General features: G+C 36.6%; 3 protein-coding genes across 5 annotated transcripts in view; 1 reads left to right on the forward strand and 2 right to left on the reverse strand.

Moving 5' to 3' along the window:
• The window catches only part of LOC125240273 (putative fatty acyl-CoA reductase CG5065), a 41492-nt gene extending 20616 nt beyond the window's left edge, over positions 1–20876 (forward strand). The window contains exon 13 of the mRNA XM_048148135.1: positions 20675–20876. Within this exon, the coding sequence (XP_048004092.1) occupies positions 20675–20810 (136 nt within the window). The 3' untranslated portion in view covers positions 20811–20876. The remainder of the gene's footprint in view (positions 1–20674) is intronic.
• LOC125240271 lies at positions 1476–18095 on the reverse strand. Of its 3 annotated transcripts, XR_007178598.1 has the most exons (3): positions 9238–9347; positions 8989–9079; positions 1476–2202 (listed from the first exon to the last, which is right to left on the reverse strand). XR_007178598.1 is itself a non-coding variant. In XM_048148133.1 (2 exons), exons 1-2 carry the CDS (start codon positions 17526–17528, stop codon positions 2176–2178), a joined length of 309 nt encoding a protein of 102 aa, XP_048004090.1. In that variant the 5' UTR covers positions 17529–18095; the 3' UTR covers positions 1476–2175. The 3 variants fall into 3 exon arrangements, 2 of the variants coding, with proteins under 2 accessions (XP_048004090.1, XP_048004091.1); XM_048148133.1 differs by lacking the exons at positions 8989–9079; positions 9238–9347 and adding an exon at positions 17247–18095; XM_048148134.1 differs by lacking the exons at positions 1476–2202; positions 8989–9079; positions 9238–9347 and adding exons at positions 9349–9372; positions 17247–18095.
• A 2356-nt stretch (positions 20877–23232) lies between the features above and the next one.
• Positions 23233–25535, reverse strand: part of LOC125240299 (putative fatty acyl-CoA reductase CG5065) — a 52202-nt gene continuing 49899 nt past the window's right edge. The window contains exons 11-12 of the mRNA XM_048148170.1: positions 24722–24828; positions 23233–23662 (exon numbers count right to left, since the gene is read on the reverse strand). Of these exons, the coding sequence (XP_048004127.1) occupies positions 23563–23662; positions 24722–24828 (207 nt within the window). The 3' untranslated portion in view covers positions 23233–23562. The remainder of the gene's footprint in view (positions 23663–24721; positions 24829–25535) is intronic.

A 25535-nucleotide genomic window follows, 5' to 3' on the forward strand; every position in this document is an offset into this window, starting at 1 on the left:
TGATTGCCATGCCCACAATATTGCTGCCGATATACAAATACAGTTGTATTTTTATAGCACCCTAAAGAAAAGGATGCATATAGTTTTCTTTGTTCTTGTTTACTGACACACTTGTTTGACAAAGTATAGTACGCACTTACCTACAAAAATATTGACAAAAATGTGCAAACTCTTTGTTGCGTTAGTATTTTACACTGGCAAATTAATTCTACAACACAAAATATTGTACCTATGGTAACACCACATTTGGAGATACTTTTGCATTCGATCGTAAATATAATAGAATATGCCCAATAAAACAACTGAACAAGCTTCGTTAAACTTTATTTGATGTCTTAAATGTTTGTGTTACAGAACACATTTGTACATTTATTTAGTCGCATACATCTGTATACTCCACAACTATTGTTACTATTGCTATTTACAACAGGGGAAGACAATTATATAACTCCGTATAGACAGATAGGAAGAAAACGGCCAAACTCAGAACTATAAAGAAAAAGGTACGGTGGCTTAGATGGCTTTACACCTTTGGGGGTGCTCGGCTAGATGGCGCCAATATTAGTATTTTACACTTTAACTCATATCAAGCTAAGAATATGGGTCAATTTTTCAAAACTGTGGTTCAAAAGTTTTAAGCCTGTGTCGAGAGATAGCAGTATAGGCACTGTGATTACACATTTTACTTTGACAGTAACTCTTCTTCAGCTAGTAGATATTCCGTGCCACGACCGCATTATTTACCGCATGTATGATTTGAAGAACCACTGCAATTATTACAAAGGGGGAACCTAAGGGCACAGTACAAGAAAGAGCTCTATCTACAGTATGGCCACACCCAGCAATAAACTCTGAACTAATGTAGATACTTACTACAATTTAAATACACGTGACTATCAAATTAAACAAATATCGTGACTATTATTTTGAAAAATCTTATCTCACACTGATACTTAATATTGAAACGCAGTGCCTCTACATGGACTTCATACATAGTTACTATATTCTTCTTTTCATTGACAGAAAAACAAAGTGATGCTCTCCAGCAATGTATTTAAATACAAAATGCAAATACTTTGGTTTTTTACCTATTTCAAATAAAAATACAAAATAGTTTTAGAAAAAGGTATTTGAAATACAAAATGCAAAATAGGTATCTTCAAAATACCTTTATTCAAATAAAATACTTTTTTGACATAAGGTAAAGCTTTTATTCTAAAGATGTGTTTAAAACACAGAATCACCAGAGAGCCCAGAAACCTGGCTCTATAGAATTAGCACGTTAAAAAGTGAAGCCAAAAATTGGCTGTCTCCATGTCTTTTACCTAATATTATAAAAATCTAATGAAAGAGTTATTAGGGGAAGGTTGCTATCATTGGACCACTTCGCTGCTCTATATATATAGTCGGTGGCAAAGTTCCTTTTACCTTCGTGCCTCGATACCCTCGCAACGCTCAAGATTCCACTTTTTGAACCACTCGCTACGCTCGCGGTTCAATATTGAAATCTTTCCCTTGCTCAGGTATCAATATTGGCACGTCCAGTTAAACAACTACTTTGCCCCCTTGTAAAACAAATAACTATTATTTTTTCAAACTCGGTAAACGTAACAGTCAAGACGCTAGCTTTTTTGAGAAATTAATCGTATTTAATCTAAAGAACCTTCCCTTAAAGTTAACGGAATTCAAAAAAGTAAGTAAGTAAACACTTTATTGTACAAGAAAAGAATACAACACATATAATTTAAAATAGAAACAGGGTGTATAGTTTGCTAACTGGACACCACCCGACTAGTCGGGGCAGAGGTAGACCAAAAAAAACGAGGCGAGATGACCTCGACGTATTTTGCTGCGGCTAGCCGAAGCAGGCGGCAAAACGTGATGGGTGGCGGAAGAAAAGAGAGGCCTTTGCAGTGGGTCACAAATATAGGCTAGGAAAAAAAATTGTTTGCTCTTGCCTGGGGGTTTTTATCTAGCACGAAGTCGAAACTCCAAAACCATTCAGAGTGCGTTTTTTAAAAATGTAAAAAAAGTACCTACAATTTTTTTTTCATGAATATGTACACTACTGTACTGTAAACACCACAATCAGAAAAGGTATCCGGGGGTGGCACATGAGGAGCCCACGACGGTCCTGGTCAGTTCCATGTCGCTAACAGGTCCGGGTTCTCCATTTTAGTAGTAGCAAGGTGCTCCGCATTCCTGTAATAATGGTGATATAGTCAATGAACATTAATTAACAGTTATTTGTTATGCTAGGGGGCAAAGTTGTATTTTAACGCCGAGTGTGGAATTGAAAAATGAGCAAGTGAAAGGATTCTATAGTTGAACCACGAGCGAAGTGAGTGGTTCGAGAATAGAACTCTAAACTTGCGTGTTTTAAAACACGAGAAGTAAAATACATTTGCCCCCGAGTGTAACACAAAACTTTTCCCCTCACTATAGCGAGGAAACTACAACGCAAAAAATGCGTTTATCACTGCTTCCAGTAGTTCCACAGGTGGTAAATCATCTTTATTACTAGATTCACCTACATTTATCAATTTTAAAGCAGTTAATTTGACTTTATTCAAGGTCAAATTACTTTACCCACTAGTGGATAAAATGCGTTTTTACCCGCTGGTATTAAAGGACAAAACACGTGTTTCCGAGCTAGTGAGGGGGAAAATGTTTTTTCATCGCACTCTATTGCTATTTTGCACTTAATACATGCCAAGTTGCGCTTTCGCTTTCTCCCAGACCGGACTGTAGCTCCGGTTAAAAAGCCGTAATATAAGTAGTTCTCGAGATATTAAGTTATGTGACAGACGGACGGACACACAAGACGGACGGAACGGCACCATAAAGGTTCCTTTTGTACCTTTTTGGTACGGAACCCTAAAAAACCGCCGCTTTTGGAGTTCTGGTGAAAGGTACTTACGAATGTTGAATAGGCTACTTGCCTCCTAGTCAAATCAGCTTCCCTTTAAGAACTGTCAAAACGAATTTTAACGTTTTGCTAATATGAAATCGAATTGAGTGACGTCACGTTCAACTCATTTACTTTATATATTTCTACCTGACGAATTTAAAAGAATTTGTATTTAAAAATAACTTCTATCCATGTTTTCCTTATATTTATCTGATGCTTTATTTCGTGCATGGTATTAAATAATTTATTTTTCCCCTCACTAGCACTGAAACACGTGTTTTGTCCTTTAATACCAGCGGGTAAAAACGCATTTTATCCACTAGTGGGTAAAGTAATTTGACCTTGAATAAAGTCAAATTAACTGCTTTAAAATTTATAAAAGTAGGTGAATCTAGTAATAAATATGATTTACCACCTGTGGAACTACTGGAAGCAGTGATAAACACATTTTTTGCGTTGTAGTTTCCTCGCTATAGTGAGGGGAAAAGTTTTGTGTTACACTCGGGTGCAAATGTATTTTACTTCTCGTGTGTTAAAAAACTCGCAAGTTCAGGATTCTATTCTCGAACCACTCGCTTCGCTCGTGGTTCAACTATACAATCCTTTCACTTGCTCGTTTTTCAATTCCACACTCGGCGTTAAAATACAACTTTGCCCCCTTGTATAACAAATAACTATTAAGTACAGTCAAGTTCCATGTTGTGTAGAAATGTGTATTTTTTAAAACTGCTTTCAATGTCTGGTTATTTGATGGAAATACAAATGAATACATCAATAACGTATACCTACCGTTAAGGTTTAAGGAGTTCCCTCAATTCGTCATGAATCCAATATCCGACTACCTATAAGAAATCGAGTTTGACAAAATTTGAGTTAAAACACAATATGCTTAGCAAACAAAGATCCTTTTGTGTCGTCTTTGAGAAGTTTCGTTCTGATCATCATAAGCAGTTCCACTGCACCAACCCCAAACTCAAGTAATTTTGGAGAAAATAGGCTGTGACAGACGGACAGACAGGCGCACGAGTGATCCTATGAGGGTTCCGTTTTTCCTTTTTGAGGTACGGAATCCTAAAACCAAAGTCATAATAAGTGTCTCGTTCAAATTTGAGTAGTTCCGTTCTGATCATCATCAGCAGTTCCACTGCACTAAATGTCACTGTTCGGTACGGTCGACTACAAAGAGATGTATCCATTTCTCACCTTATTACGATGCAAGAAGCTGAAAAAGTGTATACATCTCTTTGTAGTCGACCGTACGTAAACGCATGCTGTTCTTATAATAACACAAAAACCAATATATGTATACCTGAATAAATTAAAGTTATGGTCTTTGGGAGCCTGGGGTCTGCTTTGACAATCAATCCCAAGATTTGGCGTAGGCACTAGTTTAACGAAAGCGACTTCCATCTGACCTTCCAACCCGATGGGTAATTAGGGCTTTATTAGGATTACCCGGTTTCCTCACGATGCTGTCCTTCAGCGAAAAGCTACTGGCAACTATCAAATGACATTTCGCACATAAATTCCAAAAACCTCATTAGTGCGATCCGGGGTTCGAACCCGCGAGCTCTAACGCGACCACTGTTCTGAACGTAAATGCATACTGTTCTTATAATAATACTAAATTAAGTCACTATAAGTGTGTCGTCCAGATTTGAGGAGTTCCTTTATGACCATCATCAGCAGTTCCACTGCACCAAATGTCACTGTTATGAATGTACTTAAATTAAAGCTATTCTCATATAAATACCAAATTCATTGTAAGTGTGCCGTGCAGATTTGAGGAGTTCCATTCTGATCCATTTCCATCATCATCAGTTCCATTGCACTGAGTTCCACTGTTCTGAACATAAATGCATGCTGTTCTTATAAAAATACCAAAGTCACTATGAGTGTGCCTTTACTTGAGGAGTTCCGTTCTGACCATCATCAGCAGTTCCACTGCACCAAATGTCACTGTTCCGTACGTATATGCATGCTGTTCTTATAAAAACACAAAAATCACCACATGTATGCCTTCAAGATTCGAGGAGTTGCCTTGATTTCTCCAGGATCCCATCATCAGAACTGGGTTTTGATAAAAATAGGACTAATCTCAAATCTGTATACATATATACATTCAATCAAAAAAAAAATGAAATCGGTCCTGTAACAACGGAGAAATCGACAACATAAAGAAACCGGTCAAGTGCGAGTCGGACTGGCCCACTGAGTAGTATCCGTACAAACTTACAAAAGTTAAAATAATCTCATGTATCTCATATATGTACCTATAACTTTAAAGATTTGACTATAATTACCTATAGGTATCGGTGAATTCGCTAACAAATTTGCGCGACCTGTTTAGTATGTTAGTTTTTCAGGGATAATTATTTCTTAATGTTAACTCATTTGCATAGTTTAATCTTAATTTAGAAGAGATTTTTTTTACATATAATCTCGTATTCATTTGTAGTTCGATCTGTTCGATAAAATCCGCAAGGGTGGTTAAATTGAATTTTAAATCTGATTAGTTTTTAAAACCGAAATAAATTACACATATGAAAGAAAAAGTGACCAAGGCCTCCAGTGCCTGAGGCTGGAATCGAACCAACGTACCCTGCAATCGCGGCAGATGCCTATTTCCGCTCGGCCACCCAGGTCACAGATGCTGAGGTCGAAATTATCTCTCATATGAGTAATCTATACAAGGACTCGCAGCGCCCTCTGACCATCCCTAGAACCTTCCTTCCTTGACAGATTTGAGGCGGCGGTTAAAAATAGTTTTGATATGTAAAGATAAAGATAAAGATAAAGATATATTTATTTGCGAAAATGTAGTGTTAACCATAGGTGGACAGAATTAATAATGTGCGTACATTTTGCTTGAAGAAGCATGCAAAATATTCTTATAAACTAGGTACTAAATCTAATCTTTATATACAATAGTATGTTGTACAAGCCTAGTCTACACATATTAGACATTATTAATTCAATTATTCATATTAAAATTCTGATTACTGTTAATTCATATTATTATTAAAATCCTATTATTATTATATTATTCATTCATTTACAGATGCCAAATATTCGTCTATTCTATAAAAACATTTTTCTAAACAAAATTTATACAATTTACATTTAAATTCGGGCATGTCAGAGTTCCTTATATCTAGGGGTAGATGATTAAATATTTTAATTGTCATGCATAGTATGTTATTTGAAAAAAAAGCTGTCTTAGAGAGATAGGGATAACATAAATCAGAGCCGTGTCTAGATTGATAAATTGTGGTTGATGCCTTATTTTTGAATGAATTTATGTTCAATTTGACAAAGAGACTAATCTCATAAATATATAATGATGGCAATGTCAACACTTTTAACTCGTGGAAGAGAGGTCGACAGGGTTCTAGTTGATGCACACCACATATAGCTCGTATACATTTCTTTTGTAGCAGAAATACCTTTTGCATATTGCTACAGTTACCCCAAAGTACTATGCCATAACGCAAATTGGACATTACGTGCCCGTTGAAGGCTAATAATGCAGTTTTTTGTGACGATATTTGAGAGATCCTTCGCAGGGCAAATATAAACCTGTTCAACTTGTCAATGAGCATTTCGGTGTGTTCTTTCCAGTTTGTGTGGCAATCTAAAATAATACCCAGGAAACGAATTGATGACACACCCTCTATTGTATGACCGTCGTAATTTATATTGATATTCTTTGGTTTTCCTTGCGGTGCATAAAATTCCATAAATTTTGTCTTAAGGAGGTTAACCTTTAAATTATTATTAATTAACCATACATTTACATCCTCAAAAACTCTGTTAATGACTGTTTCATAATTTTGAGTGTCCTTTCCCTGTATCACTATAGAACAGTCGTCGGCAAAGAGCGTCATTTTATGGTTGGTAAGAGAGGGCATGTCTGGCAAGTCGTTAATGTAAACGAGAAAAAGCAATGGTCCAAGAACACTGCCTTGAGGGACACCAGTTGTAACATTAATATAATCCGATCTATATTTAATTAGCATTTTTGTGATATCGTCATATTTGGGTATTTCCGTACATTGCAGACGTTGGTTTAAGTATGTCCTTATCCATTCATAACAGTTCCCTCGTATACCATAATGATATAATTTTGTTAGCAAAATGTCATGGCTCACCCTGTCAAAAGCCTTTGACATGTCCATAAAAATGCCTGTGACAGGTGTTCTGTTATTCCTACAATTTAAAATATTTGTCATGAAGTCCAATACAGCTAATGTAGTAGATTTATCTTTGCGGAAACCAAATTGATCTTTGGATAAGATATTATATTTTTCCATAAAGTCTGATATCCTCTTATGGATAATCTTTTCAAAGATTTTTGATATCACTGGTATTAGCGCTATGGGTCTATAATTTAATGGATCGGTTATATCTCCTTTTTTCAGTAAAGGTTTGATAATTGTAAGTTTAAGCTTATCAGGAAAGATGCCTTCAGCCATGGACAAGTTTATCAGGTGACTTAAAACAAAAGCGAACACTGAGGAGTTCTCTTTTATGATTGACGTGGGTAGCTCGTCATAGCCAGCTGCTTTGGAGTTTTTTAACGTCATTATTACTCTTGCAATCTCAGCCGGGCATGTCGGGTGTAAGTATATAGTTGAGTCCAGGTTGTGCAATTTATATTGATATTTAGTTTTGTTACCATTTATTGAATCTGATACCGTAGTGAATTGATGGTTTAGTTTAGTTGCCATTTCTTGTGCGTTAGTAATTTTTTGGTCCTCGAAAGTCATACTATCAGTGAAATGACTCGGTTGACGCTTGCCTATGTGACTATTTATAATTGACCAAGAAGCTTTCCCTATATTATCTGACTTGTATATGTAGTTATGGTTCTGTAACCTATGAGACTTTTTAATACATTTTTTTAGCAAAGCTGAGTATTTTTTATAATGTTCTTTATGAATTTGTTCTGATGAATGTATGCATTTAAAATATAGCTTTCGCTTTGTTCTTATAGCTTTCTTTAATCCGGCAGTAATCCACTTTGGCTTACAGTTAGCATTAACTCTTACTTTTTTTAAAGGAAAACACAGATTAAAAAATAGACTAATTGTGTCATGAAATTCATTGAAAGCAAAGTTAGTATTATTACTGCAAGAGATTATATCCGAAAATGATAAACTTTGTACAGTTCTGAAACTTTTTACGATGATCTGAGCTGAAATCCCTTTTCCATTCATACCAGAATTTCACATAATTTAGACATTTTACTGGGACTGATATTGTCTGTGCTTTGTGATCTGAGAGGCACAAGTTGAGTACATTACATTTAACTGTAGTTTTAAAATTAGTAGCAATGTTGTCGATGCATGTGCTAGAAGTACCTGTGACGCGTGTTGGTTCATTAATTTGTAATTTGAAATTATAATTTTGCAATACTCTCTCAAATTCTGTATTTATAGAATTTGTTTTTAAATTATCTATATTGTAGCAATTTGAGCTTTTTCATACGATACCCCACTTGACGTAGTAGCTTGACATGATTTACAGTTTGCCATTAGAAGTTAAAAATGTTCATACCTGTTCCAAATTTCAAATCGATAGCAAAATTACCTAGTTCTCGAGATATTTAGAAATATGACAGACAGACAGACATACGGACAGAGTGGGACCATAAAGGTTCCTTTTGTACCTTTTTGGTACGGAACCCTAAAACCAAAAAAAATACAGACGAATTGAGAACCCCCTTCCTTGAGATTTGGAGCGGCGGTAAAGTTAAAGAAAAACATGAACCCTAATAATTATATAACCTCCTTTATTTTCGATAAAAAAAGTCTGTTAAAAAAGGGACATAACTCTTTTCAACTAATCAGTTCAGTATTTTTTTATGAATTCAAGCTTTTATTTTTATAAATTTAACCCTTAAATGCATGACCTTGACAAAGATTAATTCAAATTTGTATTTTGACATGCTGTCATTACAGTCAAAAATAGATGATGCATATATACATCGCTGTGCATTAAAGGGTTAAGTCGTTTTTCCTCTATTGTTGGCATTGTAGATACACAGATATTTTCAATTTTGTTAAACTTATTACCTGGCTCTCAGATTCTCCGCTCATTGTAGCTGCTTCTGTGAACGTCGGCGATTCTTGACGTTTGGGTTCCGACGCGCCTTCATCATTAAATCTGCAATAATAATGATCACGAATAAATCAGAAGTTTCCAACCATTGGCGTGTGCAAAGGGCTTGGCACTTGGCAGTAATAGTTATTTGTTATACAAGGGGGCAAAGTTGTATTTGAACGTCGAATGTGGAATTGAAAAACTAGCAATTGAAAGGATACCTGCGTTTCACGATAAAATATCAAGAGCCAACACCATGACAGCTCCTCGAAACAATCACTAGTCCTTGTTCCAGGAAGCCCAGGAGATCCGAAAATTGGTCCTGGACAAACCGGCCTTGGTCCGATGAAGAATCACTGTAACATAAAAAATAAATTTACAAGTTAATTAGTGTTAATTTACAAGAGAAAATGCTTGAGTTGCTAAAAAATCCCTCAACTCTTCATGGATTCCAACATCAGAACAGCGCAGGTTTCGACATGTCACAAAAGAACGCCACCTCAATAAGTCAATACGTAGGCAACAGAACCCTAGGCGTTACGGGGCCCGAATAGAAGGGGCAAACTAAGAAAGAGGTAGCGCAATATAATTTTTAGGGTTCCGTACCAAAAAGGTACAACAGGAACCCTTATGGTGCGACTCTGTCCGTCTGTCTGTCCGTCTGTCACATTCCTAAATATCTCGAGAACTACTAATGCTATCAACTTGAAATTTGGAATAGTTGTGAACATTGTGAACCTCTACAAATAGAACATATAATTTTTTTTAATTTATTAATTTTAATTGTAGAACATGGCCAAAATGAAAGGGGGGCAAACTGTAAATTTCAAGTTACTAGGTCAAGTGGGGTATCGTTAGAAAGAGCTCAAATTGAACGTAAATAAACAATTTTTTTTAAAAATTTTGTTGTGGAAAAAAAAAGAATTTTGAAGGAAAATGTAAAAAAATACCGTCCCCCCCCTTATCTCCGAAGTTTACCAACGAAAAATTATGAAAATTTTAGGAAACATTTGTTTTATGCTAAATATTACAGGAAAAATATAATCGTGTTTGTATCTTGAAAACCTTTTTTTTAATTCACAAAAAACTTTTCAGATTTTTACTTTTAATTTACCCACCTTTGCGGATGTATATAGTACTTCAAATTAATACGAGATGTTACGTAAATCAAATTCTTTCCAATAAAGTAAAAATTGTTTAAATCGGTTAACATTATAAAGAATAATCCCTGAAAAACCAACATACTAATATGGTCGCGCAAATTAGTTAGCGAATTCACCGAGAGATGGCGCTATACACAATAATGCTCATTAGTACCTATACTTTTGTCTTCTAGTCAAGTCGTTAGAGGTATGTGAAAACGTGAGATTATTTTAACTGGGGAGTTTGAAAGTTTGTACGGAACCCTCGGTGGGCGATTCCGACTCGCACTTGACCGGTTTTTTTAAATTTGTTTTAGAATAACGTCACTTTTATTCGAAAACTTTTTTACAAACCTATTTAAGTGTAGAGAAAAAAGTTTTGTACCGAACCGAACTTATCCAACGACTTTTTAAGGATTTGTCCATATTGGGGTATTTTACATTATACCAAGAACCATTTAATACAGGACCAGCAGAGTCCATACTAAATACCGTACCCCAGCTGGCAGCCGTCAATCTATGTCGCTAGATGTCACTAAGAGTGTCATTTGAATAAAAATGTCGTTATTTAACACGTTCACTGCGGAGCCGGATTTTGTGAACTCGCTCTCAGTGCGTTACAACTAAGGTCCGACCGAGATCTCGGTCTCGGTCTCGGTCTCGGCATTCTCGGCCGAAAATCGGGCCGAGATCTCGGTCTCGGTTCTCGGCCAAAATGGGCCGAGATTCTCGGCGAAACCGAGACTGTGATTTTGAATTTATTGCGCACTCGCGTCCGGTTTATAGCATTCCGTTGGTTACATCGCCCGTTTGGTATCCCGATTTTAGTGATTTTGGTAGGGTTTTTATCGATATTTTATGCCAAAAACAAAAATACCTAGGTATAATTCATAAAAGAGTGTAAAATATTTACGTCAACTTGATGTGTGTGGAAGACGACTAGACGACGACGACGCGAAAAATCAAATCAGCAAGGAAGAACAATACCTACCTACCTATATGATAGAAATGGCGAATTATGGACGAATATCGGACGAAATTCTGATCTTTGTGGATGCCGTTTTGAGTTTTTTTTATAAGTATGGGTTTTCCATAATCATGTTTTTGATTTACATTTACATTTTGGAAATAATCGCTATGAAAAAAAAACCTACTTTGTCTCCCTTAACTTTGAATCATGTGCCTAAAAATACGTCGAAATCAAAGTAAAACTTAGTAAATAAAAAAAAACCTGGAAAACTACCCCTAGAAAACACGTTTCGTCAACCTGTTTTATGAGTTCTTGCAAAAAGTCACAAAAATTCAGGGTATTAAACGCGCGAGTAAAACCTCTGAAATTGCATGCCTTTAAGGCTATAGCGACTGCTTACCATCAGGCGAACCGTATAGTAGTTATACTCGTACTAGTTTGTCACTGACGTAAGTCTATTTTGCTACGGTAGATAGGTAAGGGGTGCGGTAGGTTTGGCTAGTTACGGAACTAAACACTAAGTAGGGCCCGAAATGCTCTTGGTTTCCTGATTAACAAGCGAATTTCGATTATGAAAACATTTTTTTGTAAAAATTGCATGTTTTTTCACTGTTTTACAAATTCTCGGTCTCGGTCTCGGTCTCGGCCGAGAATCAAATTGAATCTCGGTCTCGGTCTCGTTCTCGGCCGAGACTAAAATATCGTTCTCGGTCGGACCTTAGTTACAACCCATGAGAGTCCTGTATTGAGCTTTCTCTCTGTGCGGTACAAGTCAATTACAGCTTGTAAGGAGGGTTTCATATTTTACCTAAAATACCTTTACCAGATACATATTTATTAAATTTTATTGAAACAATATTTAGTCTAATAACTAATCTACACAATACTGTCTTCGCCGAAGTTGATGACTGTTCGTTTAGATTTTATAGACGAATTAATTAACAGGTCAAAATTGACTTGTGCCGCACAGCCAGAACGGGCACAGGTAAAAATGTCGATGATTTAGTAGTGATGAGGAAAATAAACGAACTAATATATCGATCCAATTCTTACTTTCTTTACCTTTAATGTAACCAGATTTTTATATACAACCAAAACTTTTAACTTTGCTCTTAACATTATTTAAAAAACGATTTTTAGAAATTTTAGTAAATATTTTGCATCAAGCAATTTGAACTTTTTACAATATATTTTTACGTAATAATATTTAGCAAAATTGTAAGCGTTTTGCGTATAAAAGCGTTATATTGTATTTAACGAATTTCATTTAAAACAATCGAAACACATTTTTTCACCACAAAATAACGTGTGGATTGATAATATGGTAACAACACTAATGCATTTTGCACTTTGCTCCAGTGCTATACAAGGTCGTGCGTAACAGGTCATTAAAGGCCCTGTTCCGCACTGAATAACAAAAGTCTAAGACTGGTGCGAACAGGACATATTATGTGACCTGTTTATTAATTTATATGCTGTCAAATAGAGTGTAAAATGATAAATATAAACGTATACTTGACTATATAAAAATAATAAAATATAACAATGATATGGGCTTCGCACCAGGGTAAAGTTGCGCATTTCTGTCGCCGCACCAGGGGGAAGTCCAGAACAGGGTCAGAATGACCTGTTTCGCAGTGAACGTGTTAAAAAAAACCGGCCAAGAGCGTGTCGGGCCACGCTCAGTGTAGGGTTCCGTAGTTTTCTGTATTTTTCTCAAAAACTACTGAACCTATCAAGTTCAAAACAATTTTCCTAGAAAGTATTTATAAAGTTCTACTTTTGTCATTTTTTTCATATTTTTTAAACATATGGTTCAAAAGTTAGAGGGGGGGGGGACGCACATTTTTTTCCTTTAGGAGCGATTATTTACGAAAATATTAATATTATCAAAAAGCGATCTTAGTAAACCCTTATTCATTTTTTAATACCTATCCAACAATATATCACACGTTGGGGTTGGAATGAAAAAAAAAATATCAGCCCCCACTTTACATGTATGAGGGGGTTCCCTAATAAAACATTTTTTTCCATTTTTTATTTTTGCACTTTGTTGGCGTGATTGATATACATATTGGTACCAAATTTCAGCTTTCTAGTGCTAACGGTTACTGAGATTATCCGCGGACGGACGGACGGACGGACGGACGGACGGACGGACGGACAGACAGACATGGCGAAACTATAAGGGTTCCTAGTTGACTACGGAACCCTAAAAATACGCACGCGGTAGTTCAACGGCATTACAAATGATACAGTAAAAAGTATATAGATGACGCTAGGGGCCCGTGTCATGTTTCAGTCCCTGTTTACAATGCAAGCCATCGGCATCGCTCTTATTTTGAATTATGACAGTTAAGGTCCGACCGAGAACGATATTTTTGTCTCGGCCGAGAACGAGACCGAGACCGAGATTCAATTTGATTCTCGGCCGAGACCGAGACCGAGACCGAGAATTTGTAAAACAGTGAAAAAACATGCAATTTTTACAAAAAAATGTTTTCATAATCGAAATTCGCTTGTTAATCAGGAAACCAAGAGCATGTCGGGCCCTGCTTAGTGTTTAGTTCCGTAACTAGCCAAACCTACCGCACCCCTTACCTATCTACCGTAGCAAAATAGACTTACGTCAGTGACAAACTAGTACGAGTATAACTACTATACGGTTCGCCTGATGGTAAGCAGTCGCTATAGCCTTAAAGGCATGCAATTTCAGAGGTTTTACTCGCGCGTTTAATACCCTGAATTTTTGTGACTTTTTGCAAGAACTCATAAAACAGGTTGACGAAACGTGTTTTCTAGGGGTAGTTTTCCAGGTTTTTTTTTTATTTACTAAGTTTTACTTTGATTTCGACGTATTTTTAGGCACATGATTCAAAGTTAAGGGAGACAAAGTAGGTTTTTTTTTCATAGCGATTATTTCCAAAATGTAAATGTAAATCAAAAACATGATTATGGAAAACCCATACTTATAAAAAAAACTCAAAACGGCATCCACAAAGATCAGAATTTCGTCCGATATTCGTCCATAATTCGCCATTTCTATCATATAGGTAGGTAGGTATTGTTCTTCCTTGCTGATTTGATTTTTCGCGTCGTCGTCGTCTAGTCGTCTTCCACACACATCAAGTTGACGTAAATATTTTACACTCTTTTATGAATTATACCTAGGTATTTTTGTTTTTGGCATAAAATATCGATAAAAACCCTACCAAAATCACTAAAATCGGGATACCAAACGGGCGATGTAACCAACGGAATGCTATAAACCGGACGCGAGTGCGCAATAAATTCAAAATCACAGTCTCGGTTTCGCCGAGAATCTCGGCCCATTTTGGCCGAGAACCGAGACCGAGATCTCGGCCCGATTTTCGGCCGAGAATGCCGAGACCGAGACCGAGACCGAGACCGAGATCTCGGTCGGACCTTAATGACAGTCATCCAAAAGAGTACCATACTGTCAAATTTTCTATCGCTTTCATTTTGAGCGTGACGTCAATGATTAGTAATATTACTTTCAATATATTTCAAATTTATATTTTAAATGAGGCCATTTCGAATAGTGTTTATGATTATGATAGATATCATGTTGACAATCAATCTCCGTCTCGCTCGCACCAATCCTATATTTGTACGAGTGCGACCGAAACGAGTTGAGTATTATTTAAAGATTTTTGAATGTGCAAAATCCATGAAGAATAGAAATAAAGGAGCAACCTCTTTAAGTATCAGAAGTGCACATATAAAAGAAAAGATAGGTGGCGCTGCAATCGCAGGTGCATAAGGATTTGACAATCTCTTTGCCTTCTCGGTAGTGAGTGACCCCGCCTACGGAGCAAGGGGTCCCGGGTTCAAATCCTGGTGAGACCTTTATTATTATTTTCTACTAATATTTTTCTTGAATTATTTTATTTTTTTAATGTCCAAAAATATTTTTTTGTTTTGTTACAACTTTTTTAAATTTCATTTGCAAGACTTACAACATTACTGAAGAATCCTAAGATGGGGCAAACAATGTAAAAGGGCTTAAGTTAACATTTGTATGAATAAAACAATAAATAAACACAAATAAAATACACAAAAAGAAAATAAATGTATAAAAAAAAAAAAACAGAAAGATCGCTGTCAGAATTGAACCCGAGAACATCTGCGTACGAAGCCAGCGCACTACCACGGGACTACGTCTTGACTTGCTCAGTCTGACGAAATTAGCCTAGAGAAAAGAACGTCTAATGTCATCTCACATCGCTGATCATTGAGCGAGACATGCGCTCCAAGCGGAGATATTTGTAACTGCAATTATAAAGGCTCAGCCGGTCATTTTTGCGACTGTTCTACTTCGACAGACTTTCCTCCTTATCTCTAGTCTCCCTGGCAAAATCTTATTGGTAGTTGTCACAAAAACCTACTTTTTCCATAAAGCCTGGCTTCCACATATGCGGAATCGAGCGGCGTCGAGTCGAGTTTTCATCTTATACATTTGAATGCTATTCGACGCATCATGAGAAATGCAAAATACGAAAGTATAGCTATTAGTAAACTACGTAATAATTTATGGCAGAAGGTCCTTTAAGTATTAGGGACTGAATAAATTAACCGACTTGGTATTACAGGGATCTCAACTCTTTTTTACGCCAGAAGAACTGTGTTGAAGGACCAGCGATTACGTAGTTCCTGATGAACTATTGTAATATAAAATAAAATAAAACGGAAAAATAAAATTATGGTAATTGATGCGTGCCGAACTTACTGCTGTTGTTTTCTCGACAGTTCAGCGGGCGGCCACCCTTTCGAATATTTACTTGGTTCACTCTTTCTTGTGTACACTCGCGAATCGTTATTTATTTAATTAATAATTATAACTTTATTCGTCGTTGCGGATATTTTTTCACATTGACATCGAATGTCTTTTAGTTTAGCAGATTGACGTATTTTCTTATATTTTTTAAGAAGGTCGGCAAAAAGGCGGGTGACACGACAAATAAAAATGAGGTTGAACCTATCATAAGGAAGAGCGAACGGGATGGACGATATGAATGATAATGAATGAAAAGGGCGCGAACAAACTGAGTTGCGAAGACTTGGTGTTTTTACAAGTTTTGTTTTTGATGGGATACAGTATATATTGTCTTAGTCCGTTTTTATCCGATCCGATATCGGATGTCGGAAGGATTTAAATGGAAAAACCGGCCAAGAGCGTGTCGGGCCACGCTCAGTGTAGGGTTCCGTAGTTTTCCGTATTTTTCTCAAAAACTATTGAACCTATCAAGTTCAAAATAATTTTCCTAGAAAGTCCTTATAAAGTTCTACTTTTGTGATTTTTGTCATATTTTTTAAACTTATGGTCAAAAGTTAGAGGGGACGCACATTTTTTTCCTTTAGGAGCGATTATTTCCGAAAATATTAACATTATCAAAAAATGATCTTAGTAAACCCTTATTCATTTTTAAATACCTGCCCAACAATATATCACACGTTAGGGTTGGAATGAAAAAAATATCAAACCCCACTTTACATGTAGGGGGGCAAACTAATAAAATATTTTTTTCCAATTTTTATTTTTGCACTTTGCTGGCGTGATTGATATACATATTGGTACCAAATTTCAGCTTTCTAGTGCTAACGGTTACTAAGATTATCCGCGGACGGACGGACGGACGGACAGAAAGACATGGCGAAACTATAAGGGTTCCTAGTTGACTACGGAACCCTAAAAACAAGTAAAAATATAGGTGAAATTATGTTTTTTTCAACTCCCGGGTTGCAAAACAATGCCATCTAGTTTTGAACCAAAAATTGAGCTTTTTTTAGGGGTACGCTTTTTTGTATGGGCTATGTCAGTCCAGTATTAAATGGTTCTTGATTATACTAATATAATATAGCAATACCCATGACGAATTTGTGTCAAATGTCAGATTCCAAATTGAACATTAATTTTGAAATCAGCAGCCCCGAAACCTAATTTACGACACTCCCATGACGACACAAAAGTTAGGAAAAATGGGTTCTGTAATGAAATTAATGATAATTATACTAATGGTTAAGATGTGAACTTAAAATATAGCTTTTTTGGCTCACCTTAACTATAAACTGAAATAGACCTACCATAACTACTTACATAATTTGCTAACTGCCGGACAAGCGCTTGACGAGCAGCGCGACCCAGCTGCAGCTCTTTGTTTAGCCAACACCTGTCAGGAGCCATTGCCAAATAAATATCAGCATTCTGCTGACGGGCGTCAAACTCCGCCGCTAATCTCTGCTCCTGCTGCTGCTCCTGTTCTTCGTGTCGGTTCAGCGGAGGCAGTTCACAATTCGCTTTGTTAGCTATATTGTCAAGCACACAACACGTTTTAACGATCTTAGCTGCCGCTGCTGGCTTGTAGTGCAGTTTCTCCATTGACGACAAACACTACCAACTGATTTTTAGTCGCCCAAAACACCGCTCTATACAGTTGCGGGCTCGAACTTGTAAAGCGGTATAACGAGCTTCTGGAGATCCTACAGGTGCATCCAAAAGTCAGTGCATCCATCAGTAGTGTTTGCCTCTGTGGGTAAGCTGAATCACCTGAAAGAATATAAAAATGTATGGCTGTGATATATTGAAATATACAATTATGCTACGAGTGTTTTGTCTAACAGTTCTTACTTAGAGTGATATTTAAATTGACTAAACAATAAATCACACGTGCACGGAAGAAGATATTACACAGAAGATACTATATTTCTTTTAGACATTTGTCAAATTTATGTCACGTTAGCTTTTTTTAAATATAAAATTATCATATCTACGTTTTCATGATGGGTCTACACCGACGCAAATGCACGTCATTCTTGTTTATTTTAATAATGCCAACGCCATCTTGCGACGAGTAGAGGAACCAAGTTGTGCCGAAAAAAACTTGCAATTTACTCTTTGGTACGACAAAATCCCCGTCTAAGTGTCATAAACCAAACATGGCGGCCATACCCATCGATAAAAAAGTCTATATACTGTGCCATTCAGGAGAACGCATGCCTTGGTTCGTATTGTCAGGCCATGAGAGATTAAATTCGTGTAAAATTACGCAATTCATATCTTTGTAATGATATGATGATTCGAATTGCAATCTCATTCTGTCACTTTGACACAAGAGTAAAATCAAAGTAGAATCAATACTAGAGTCGTGACACGTTAGCAAAATGCAAACCAAAAGTGTGTACCAAAAGTATTGCCAGTATTACAAGTTTGACCCAAAAAAGGGAATTTAATCGTTTGCCGTGCTTAGGATTTCTACAAATAGGTGTCATTTGTGAATATTTTATCTTTTTGTTAGAAAGGCTCGGACGTATCGCGAAGTTTTGAGTCAAAGAGATTAATCAACTAACATATTTTTAAGCAATATTTTTTTTAAATATTTTTTGGTGTAGCTGGCACGACGACGACCGTCTATTAGCAAAAAAACATTTTACTTCAAGTAACAGTGAAAATGGAGATACGAGGTGATAAAAATGTCATATGTTATTTATTTCAAAGATAGAAGTCCGTTCTTTTAAAATACTCAAAACTTAAAAAATACTCCATCAAAAATAAATGTTACAAAAATTTTATCCGGTACATTGCCTGAGCTCTAGTCCCAACCTAGTACCAATCCAGATGACAGCTGCACGTATTCGACAACCCGTGATCCAATCCACTATCATTTGAGAGTCAACGTGAAACGTCAAATTCGCCATGCCGAATTGAGCCCCAGACATCACATGTGACAGTCCAGTTAGGTGCGACGACGAGCGTAGCGAGGAGGAGCGTGTTAGGTTGACCGTGAGCGAACCAGAAACGAATTTTTAATGTAAATTGTATATGTCACTGTAAAAGCTACAAGTGCGCTTCTATAAATGGCACAAGTTTTTCATAGAACTTCCCCAAAACTTTTTAAATAATTTTATGATGAATGATTTTCTTAAACACAATGTTATTAAATATATGTGATTAAAAATTTTCGACTAAATGATTATTATGAACAGTGATAGTAGTACTATTGATAATAATGAAACAAAATTATGATAAGTAAAATTATGAGAAATGATCATTCGGAGCACAAATCGGTACAAACAATAATATTATAACAAATATATATATATATATTGGGGGACACCTTACACAGATCAACTTAGCCCCAAACTAAGCAAAGCTTGTACTATGGGAGCTAAGCGACGATATACATACTTAAATCGATAAATACATACTTATATACATAGAAAACATCCATGACTCAGGAACAAATATCTGTGCTCATCACACAAATAAATGCCCTTACCGGGATTCGAACCTGGGACCGCGGCTCAGCAGGCAGGGTCACTACCGACTGAGCCAGACCGGTCGTCAAATAACTTTATATGAGCCAATATGGACCCCATTACGATACAAGTGCGGAAAATAAATTTGAACGACTGGCGATAAATTAGAACACGACCGAAGAGTTTTCAATCGACACGAGATACTGAAAAACGTCGTATGATACACGTGCGAAAAGGAAATTCGTAATTAGAATAGAATAGTATTTAATCGTGAAAAAAAAGGACTAATCACACATAACAACACAAACAGAAAGGAATGAAGTGCCGCGAAATGGCCTCATCTTAATAGCGTCTCGATTTACAAAACTTTAGCCACTCGTTTCGAACTACCTTTTTTTCGCACTTGCAACGGTACCTACGTTGAAACAATTTAGTAACGTAGGTAAAAATTACATATGCAAAGCGAGGACGTGTTTTGAATCCTGAGCGAAGCGAAGATAACAGATCTCCGTTCTTGGTCAATATACTCGGTGGCGTCTCGGATCAGTAAAATCTAGGGTTACCGGTAAATCTTAGATTTTGCCGTACTTCAGGCTTCTACAGTAGCGGTAAGAACGTATGTTTTCCGTCGAACAGCTGACGCCAGCCGTGCTGGATTAACGATTAACGGACTCGGAAAAAATTAACGGAAGTTAACGAATCTGTTAACATTTTTAAAGTTAACTTAAATGTTAATCCGTTAATCGAAATGTTAAACATGTAAAATCGGGTAACTCACGTAAAATTGTCGAAGGTTGCTCGACATGTTTCGCTCCGTAACGAGGAGCATTTTCATTGAGCACGCGCGATGACGATGGTATCCCGACGCAGACTGCGGGCCGCAGCTCGCTGCGACCGTTGACTCGGCGCGGGGGTGGCAGGGGGGTGCGAAACTACCCTCACTTTCGGCATAATTTGTTGGGTGTGTTTGTGAGCGATCTTCGACAATTTTACATAAGTTACCCGATTTTACATGTTTAATATGTCAGTGTATCACGGTAGTTTTATTATTAAAATCGAAATATTAACTTCGTTAACACTTTCGCTACCAAGAACCCGACTGTCGGGCACACCGCTCGTAGAAGCGTAGCCGATTACATGGGTTTCCCCGTATGTAGCGAAAATGTCGTAGCGCCGCGTAGAGCCCGGTTTCGAAAGTGTTAATTAACGATTAACGGATCAACGAATTAATGCCCTATGTATATGCAATCTGTGTTTATTTTTTTACAGACGTTACTACGTAGACCGCGTGACGCGCTGCATACTGATCTTCCTGCTCTGCTGGTTTCTCTACAGCTACGCGCATGTGTTCACCGCGGCCATCGAGTACCTCGACGTTTCGTTGAAAAATATATCTCCATATTAGTCTACATCTATGTCTATATGAATATTTTATATTAGTTTCGATCTTGCCTTCTTGTTCAATACGCCTGCATATCACATAACCTAACCACAAAATTAAAATTTTGAAAAAACCCCCGACCGCGTTATAGTGGGCCGATTTTCACAAAACATGGCTAAGAACACTCCCGACTAACTCAGCTTTCAGAAAAAAAAAATAAATCTAAATCGGTTCATCCGTCCGGGAGCTACGATGCCACAGACAGACAGACAGACAGACACACAGACAGACACGTCAATCTTATAACACCCCTTCGTTTTTGTGTCGGGGGTTAAAAATACTATTGGTAGGCAAAATGCTTCTGATATACACTATATTGTAACATAATTGCCGAAGATAAATCCTACGGCTTATACATTACCTTCTATAGTACCTTTAATTTTCATGGTGTTTATTTTAAAAAAAGGAAGTGGTATTCGTAACCGCTATTCGATACCGGTTATGCTCTTAAATGGATCACCAGCATTAATGTTACATCCTGTAGAGGCAGACTTTTTTTTTTAACAATAAATGGGCTTACTCCTGGCCACAGACTAGCCGATGGCAAAGACGTGGCCTACGATGGAGTGAGCTCGCCCAGAAGATGCCTGTTCACTCTTGATTTGAAGGTTGCCGGGGTATAATGACGCACTACTCACAATATCTGTTCGACGTACTGCTGTATGTTAGACATAATATATCCCAATTTGCACGCATTGACTTTCCGGGCAAACAGCTTCGATCTACAGGCCGTCTGAGAACAGTCCCCCGTCGCATGGCACTTTCAAGAAAGAACCCTCGAGTCATCGGTCCTACTTACTATGAGCACTTACCTGCCGATCTGAGAAATGAGCCATGTGACGAAGCATTTAAGCGCAAATTGAGAAACCTTTTGTTAGATAACCCCATGTAGTTATTTACTCTGTAAATGAGTACATGGATTTGAATTTTTAATGACCGATGATATAATTATACCTAATATTTTCTTGCTTCGTGATAATTTCATGATATTGTAACTTAATTTATTAATTTTATTTAGCTTGGCATGTGCATTTTCTTTCTTTGTAAATGACGATCCTCATTTGGGAGACACAATTATTTTTATTTGGAATTTATTATGTAATTTTTGACGATCATGATGAGAAGATAAACATAATTTTGACATGTAGCAAATTTATAGTGTAATTTTTATCATGAAATAAAGAAATCTAATCTAATCTAATCTATATGAGCTCGGAAATATAGCCCCCGGCAAGGAATTGGCGCGACGTGGCGAAGAATTTTGTTTTGTAATGTGTATAGAGTCAATATTATAGAGAAATAAGTTTGTAATTGTACTGTAAATGGTTGTTTTGTGAATTTTGTGATGTAAATAAATATTGTAATGGAAACTGGTATCGTTTATATGAATATAACAACACATTAATAATCAATCTTTTAATTTCTAGTTACTTCGTCTACGAGAAAAGAAAATAATCAAAAAAATATTCGAATATTCAGGACCCCAGCAGAAATTCAAATATAGTTATTTAAAAAAAATAATCAAATTATAAAAAGGATATTTTGCTAAAAGAAACATTTTAACACCCGACGCAAAAACGACGGGGTGTTATAAGTTTGACGTGTCTGTCTGTGTGTGTGTGCCCGTTCGTCTGTCTGTCTGTCTGTCTGTTTGTCTGTCTGTCTGTGTGTGTGTCTGTCTGTGGCATCGTAGCTCCCGAATGGATGAACCGATTTGGATTTAGTTATTTTTGTCTGAAAGCTGAGTAAGTCGGGAGTGTTCTTAGCCATGTTTCATGAAAATCGGTCTACTATGTCGCGGTCGGGGGTTTTTTCAAAAATTTAATTTTGTGGTTAGGTTAGTATTTTTAAAACTTTTTTTTCATTCGGTGGACACAATTTATTTGATTCCCAGTTACACCATGTAATGAACCTATGAATGCAGTTTTGATATGATTCATAGTCGTTTCATGTGGCATAGCCCCAGGACACTGAAAATTGGGTATAAAAATTAATAATGCCATTTGAAACAAAGTACGTAAAATAAAATGATTTAATAAAATTCAACTATTTCAAGTTACATTTAACTTAATAATAACTACAACTAGGGAACAAATCAAATTATTTTATTGAATATTTTTCGATTTGTTCTTTTTTTCAAGTAGTCACACTACTATATATAAATTACAAATTTAAATAGATATCACACACGAAAGAAAAAACGACAAGGCCCACTGGTGGCCGAGCCGGGAATCGAACCCGGGTCTTCAGCTTAAGCCGAGCCGGGTTTTAGCCGCGTAAGCTGAAGACCCGGGTTCGATTCCCGGCTCGGCCACCAGTGGGCCTTGTCGTTTTTTCTTTCGTGTGTGATATCTATTTAAATTAATAATAACTACCATAATTGCTTGCTATGCTATAATGACCAGATACAATTATTATTTACTTTTTCGAAAGAAAAAGTTAAAAAATGGAATGTTCACATAGACTCGATCTTCCCAAGTAATATTTAATACAATTAACAGATTGATTGGCCAATTCATTTTTAACTTAAATACTACATTTGAAACAGATACACAATTTAAAAAATATATTATCAAATAATTGTTATTTTGTGAGCTCGGTACCAATGATTTGTAACCTTAATAGTTACAATAAATGGACGGATAATTAAAAATCATTACTTACTGAAATTCTACATAAGACATGAGTATATTATTAAATAAATAATATTTTTTTTCTAAAACATAACAGATACAAACATCCTAACATAATAGTATATGAAATACGCGCAGAGCGAGTAGATGATTATAGTTGTGACTCTGTCGAGGTAGTACAATCTGAAAGAGAGAGAAAATACAAAATTTTAACATATAACTCGTGTTAAACGTAAAAGCTAAAGAATAATTAAGACTGGCAGCGCCATCTGTTGGCGTCGCACTATATTTAGCGGAACCGTAGACTTATAGCGCCATCTTTTGTGCGCTTTGTAGCGCCATCATCGCATTGACTGGTATATGAGGATTTTCTGAGCAATTATCTTTGAATGCGGAACGAGCTCCCTAGCTGTCGAAGTTTTCAAGAGGCCCACAGTCAAAGACATATATAACTCCGTATAGACAGATAAAGTCTAAGAAAAAAACCTACCTCAGTACCATACAGAAAAAGGTACGGTGGCCTAGATGGCATTACACCTTTGGGGTACGATCAGCTAGATGGCGCTAATATTAATATTTGACATTTTAAAACATATCAAGCTAAGAATATGGGCCAAATTGTCAAAACTGAGGTTCAAAAGTTTTAAGCCTGTGTCAAGAGATGGCAGTCTATGCACTGTGATTAAACATTTTACTTCGACAGTAACTCTCTATAATACTCGATCCTCTTTGCCCACAGTATAGGATCTTAAGGGTTCAGTTTTTATTTATTTAATCAAAAAAGTAACACATATTTACAGTTTACACTAAGGCACTGTGTAACTACAAGATACAAAACAAGACACAAATAGAAGATAAATACCAAAATATTCACAAATGACCAATATTCTAATATTATATATGTACCTAGTACATAATTAATATGTGTATTACAAATTACCTCCAAAGACTTAAATCTTACACTAACAGTTAAAAAGCATATTAGCTAGCTTTTATACACCGTGGTTTTTTTTGTTTTCCGTTAAATTCGACACGCAGTTTGATTGATCATCAGGAACCACCTTGTATATCGCTTTTTGTGAAATTCGAAATAATGCAAATGGTTTTTTTTTTACTTTTTATTTTTGCACTTCGTCGGCGTGATTAATATACATCCTAGTTGACTACGGAATCCTAAAAACAGGGTGTATTGTTTCGATTTCGATTTTCAAACTCTAAACTTATACTCGTATAAGTACTTACTGTTTCTGCAGTTTCCTGGCCTGTGGCAAGCTGGAAGGGTCCTCCTTGCAGCAGTACTGGCGAGCGCCGTAGATATAGTCTCTGATGTAGGAACTCCAGTTGATCATCTAAACATAGATACAATTTTTAGGACGCATCACAGCTAACAGAGACTGAGCGTTTACTATCAAGGATGGATAGATGGCGTTACTAACTGGTAACGTTGGATGTAAAAGAGCCGTAGATATACCCCCTTATTCATAAACGTACACTAAAGTTATCACGCCAATAAAGTTCGTTTGTCCCTTTCTATCACACCAATACGTCGGAAAGGGACAAACGAACTTTATCGGCTTGATAACTTTAGTGTACGTTTATGAATAAGGGGGATAGTCTCTAAATGTAGAAACTCATGTTGATCATCTACATAAAGAAACTTCTTTAGAATACATCATTGTTAACGGAGACTTTACTCGTAATAGTCAGCAGTGGGCGATAGAGACCTATTCCCTGTAGTCTTATCGCGTAGTTTTACCAGTTGAACCATTGAGAATTTGCTCCCCAATAGACTTACTGATTGTAAGACTTTGCTTTTTTGTACGAAACCAGACGCGACAACTGTTTCCACGGAGACCCGCTGTTCGGGGCTCCTATTTCTAGATTGTTTGCCCTTCGGGCAATCGGGCATCTATAAAGGAAAACCTAACCTATCTATTGCCTAGCCCTTACTATCGGTAAGTCTATTGGGAAGAAAATTACCAGTGGTTCAACTGGTAAAACTACGCGGTAAGACTGGAAGGAATAGCCTGCGAAGGCTGATATTTATTTATTTAGG

This window comes from Leguminivora glycinivorella, chromosome 27 (assembly GCF_023078275.1).
Source record: "Leguminivora glycinivorella isolate SPB_JAAS2020 chromosome 27, LegGlyc_1.1, whole genome shotgun sequence".
Lineage (NCBI taxonomy): Eukaryota > Metazoa > Arthropoda > Insecta > Lepidoptera > Tortricidae > Leguminivora > Leguminivora glycinivorella.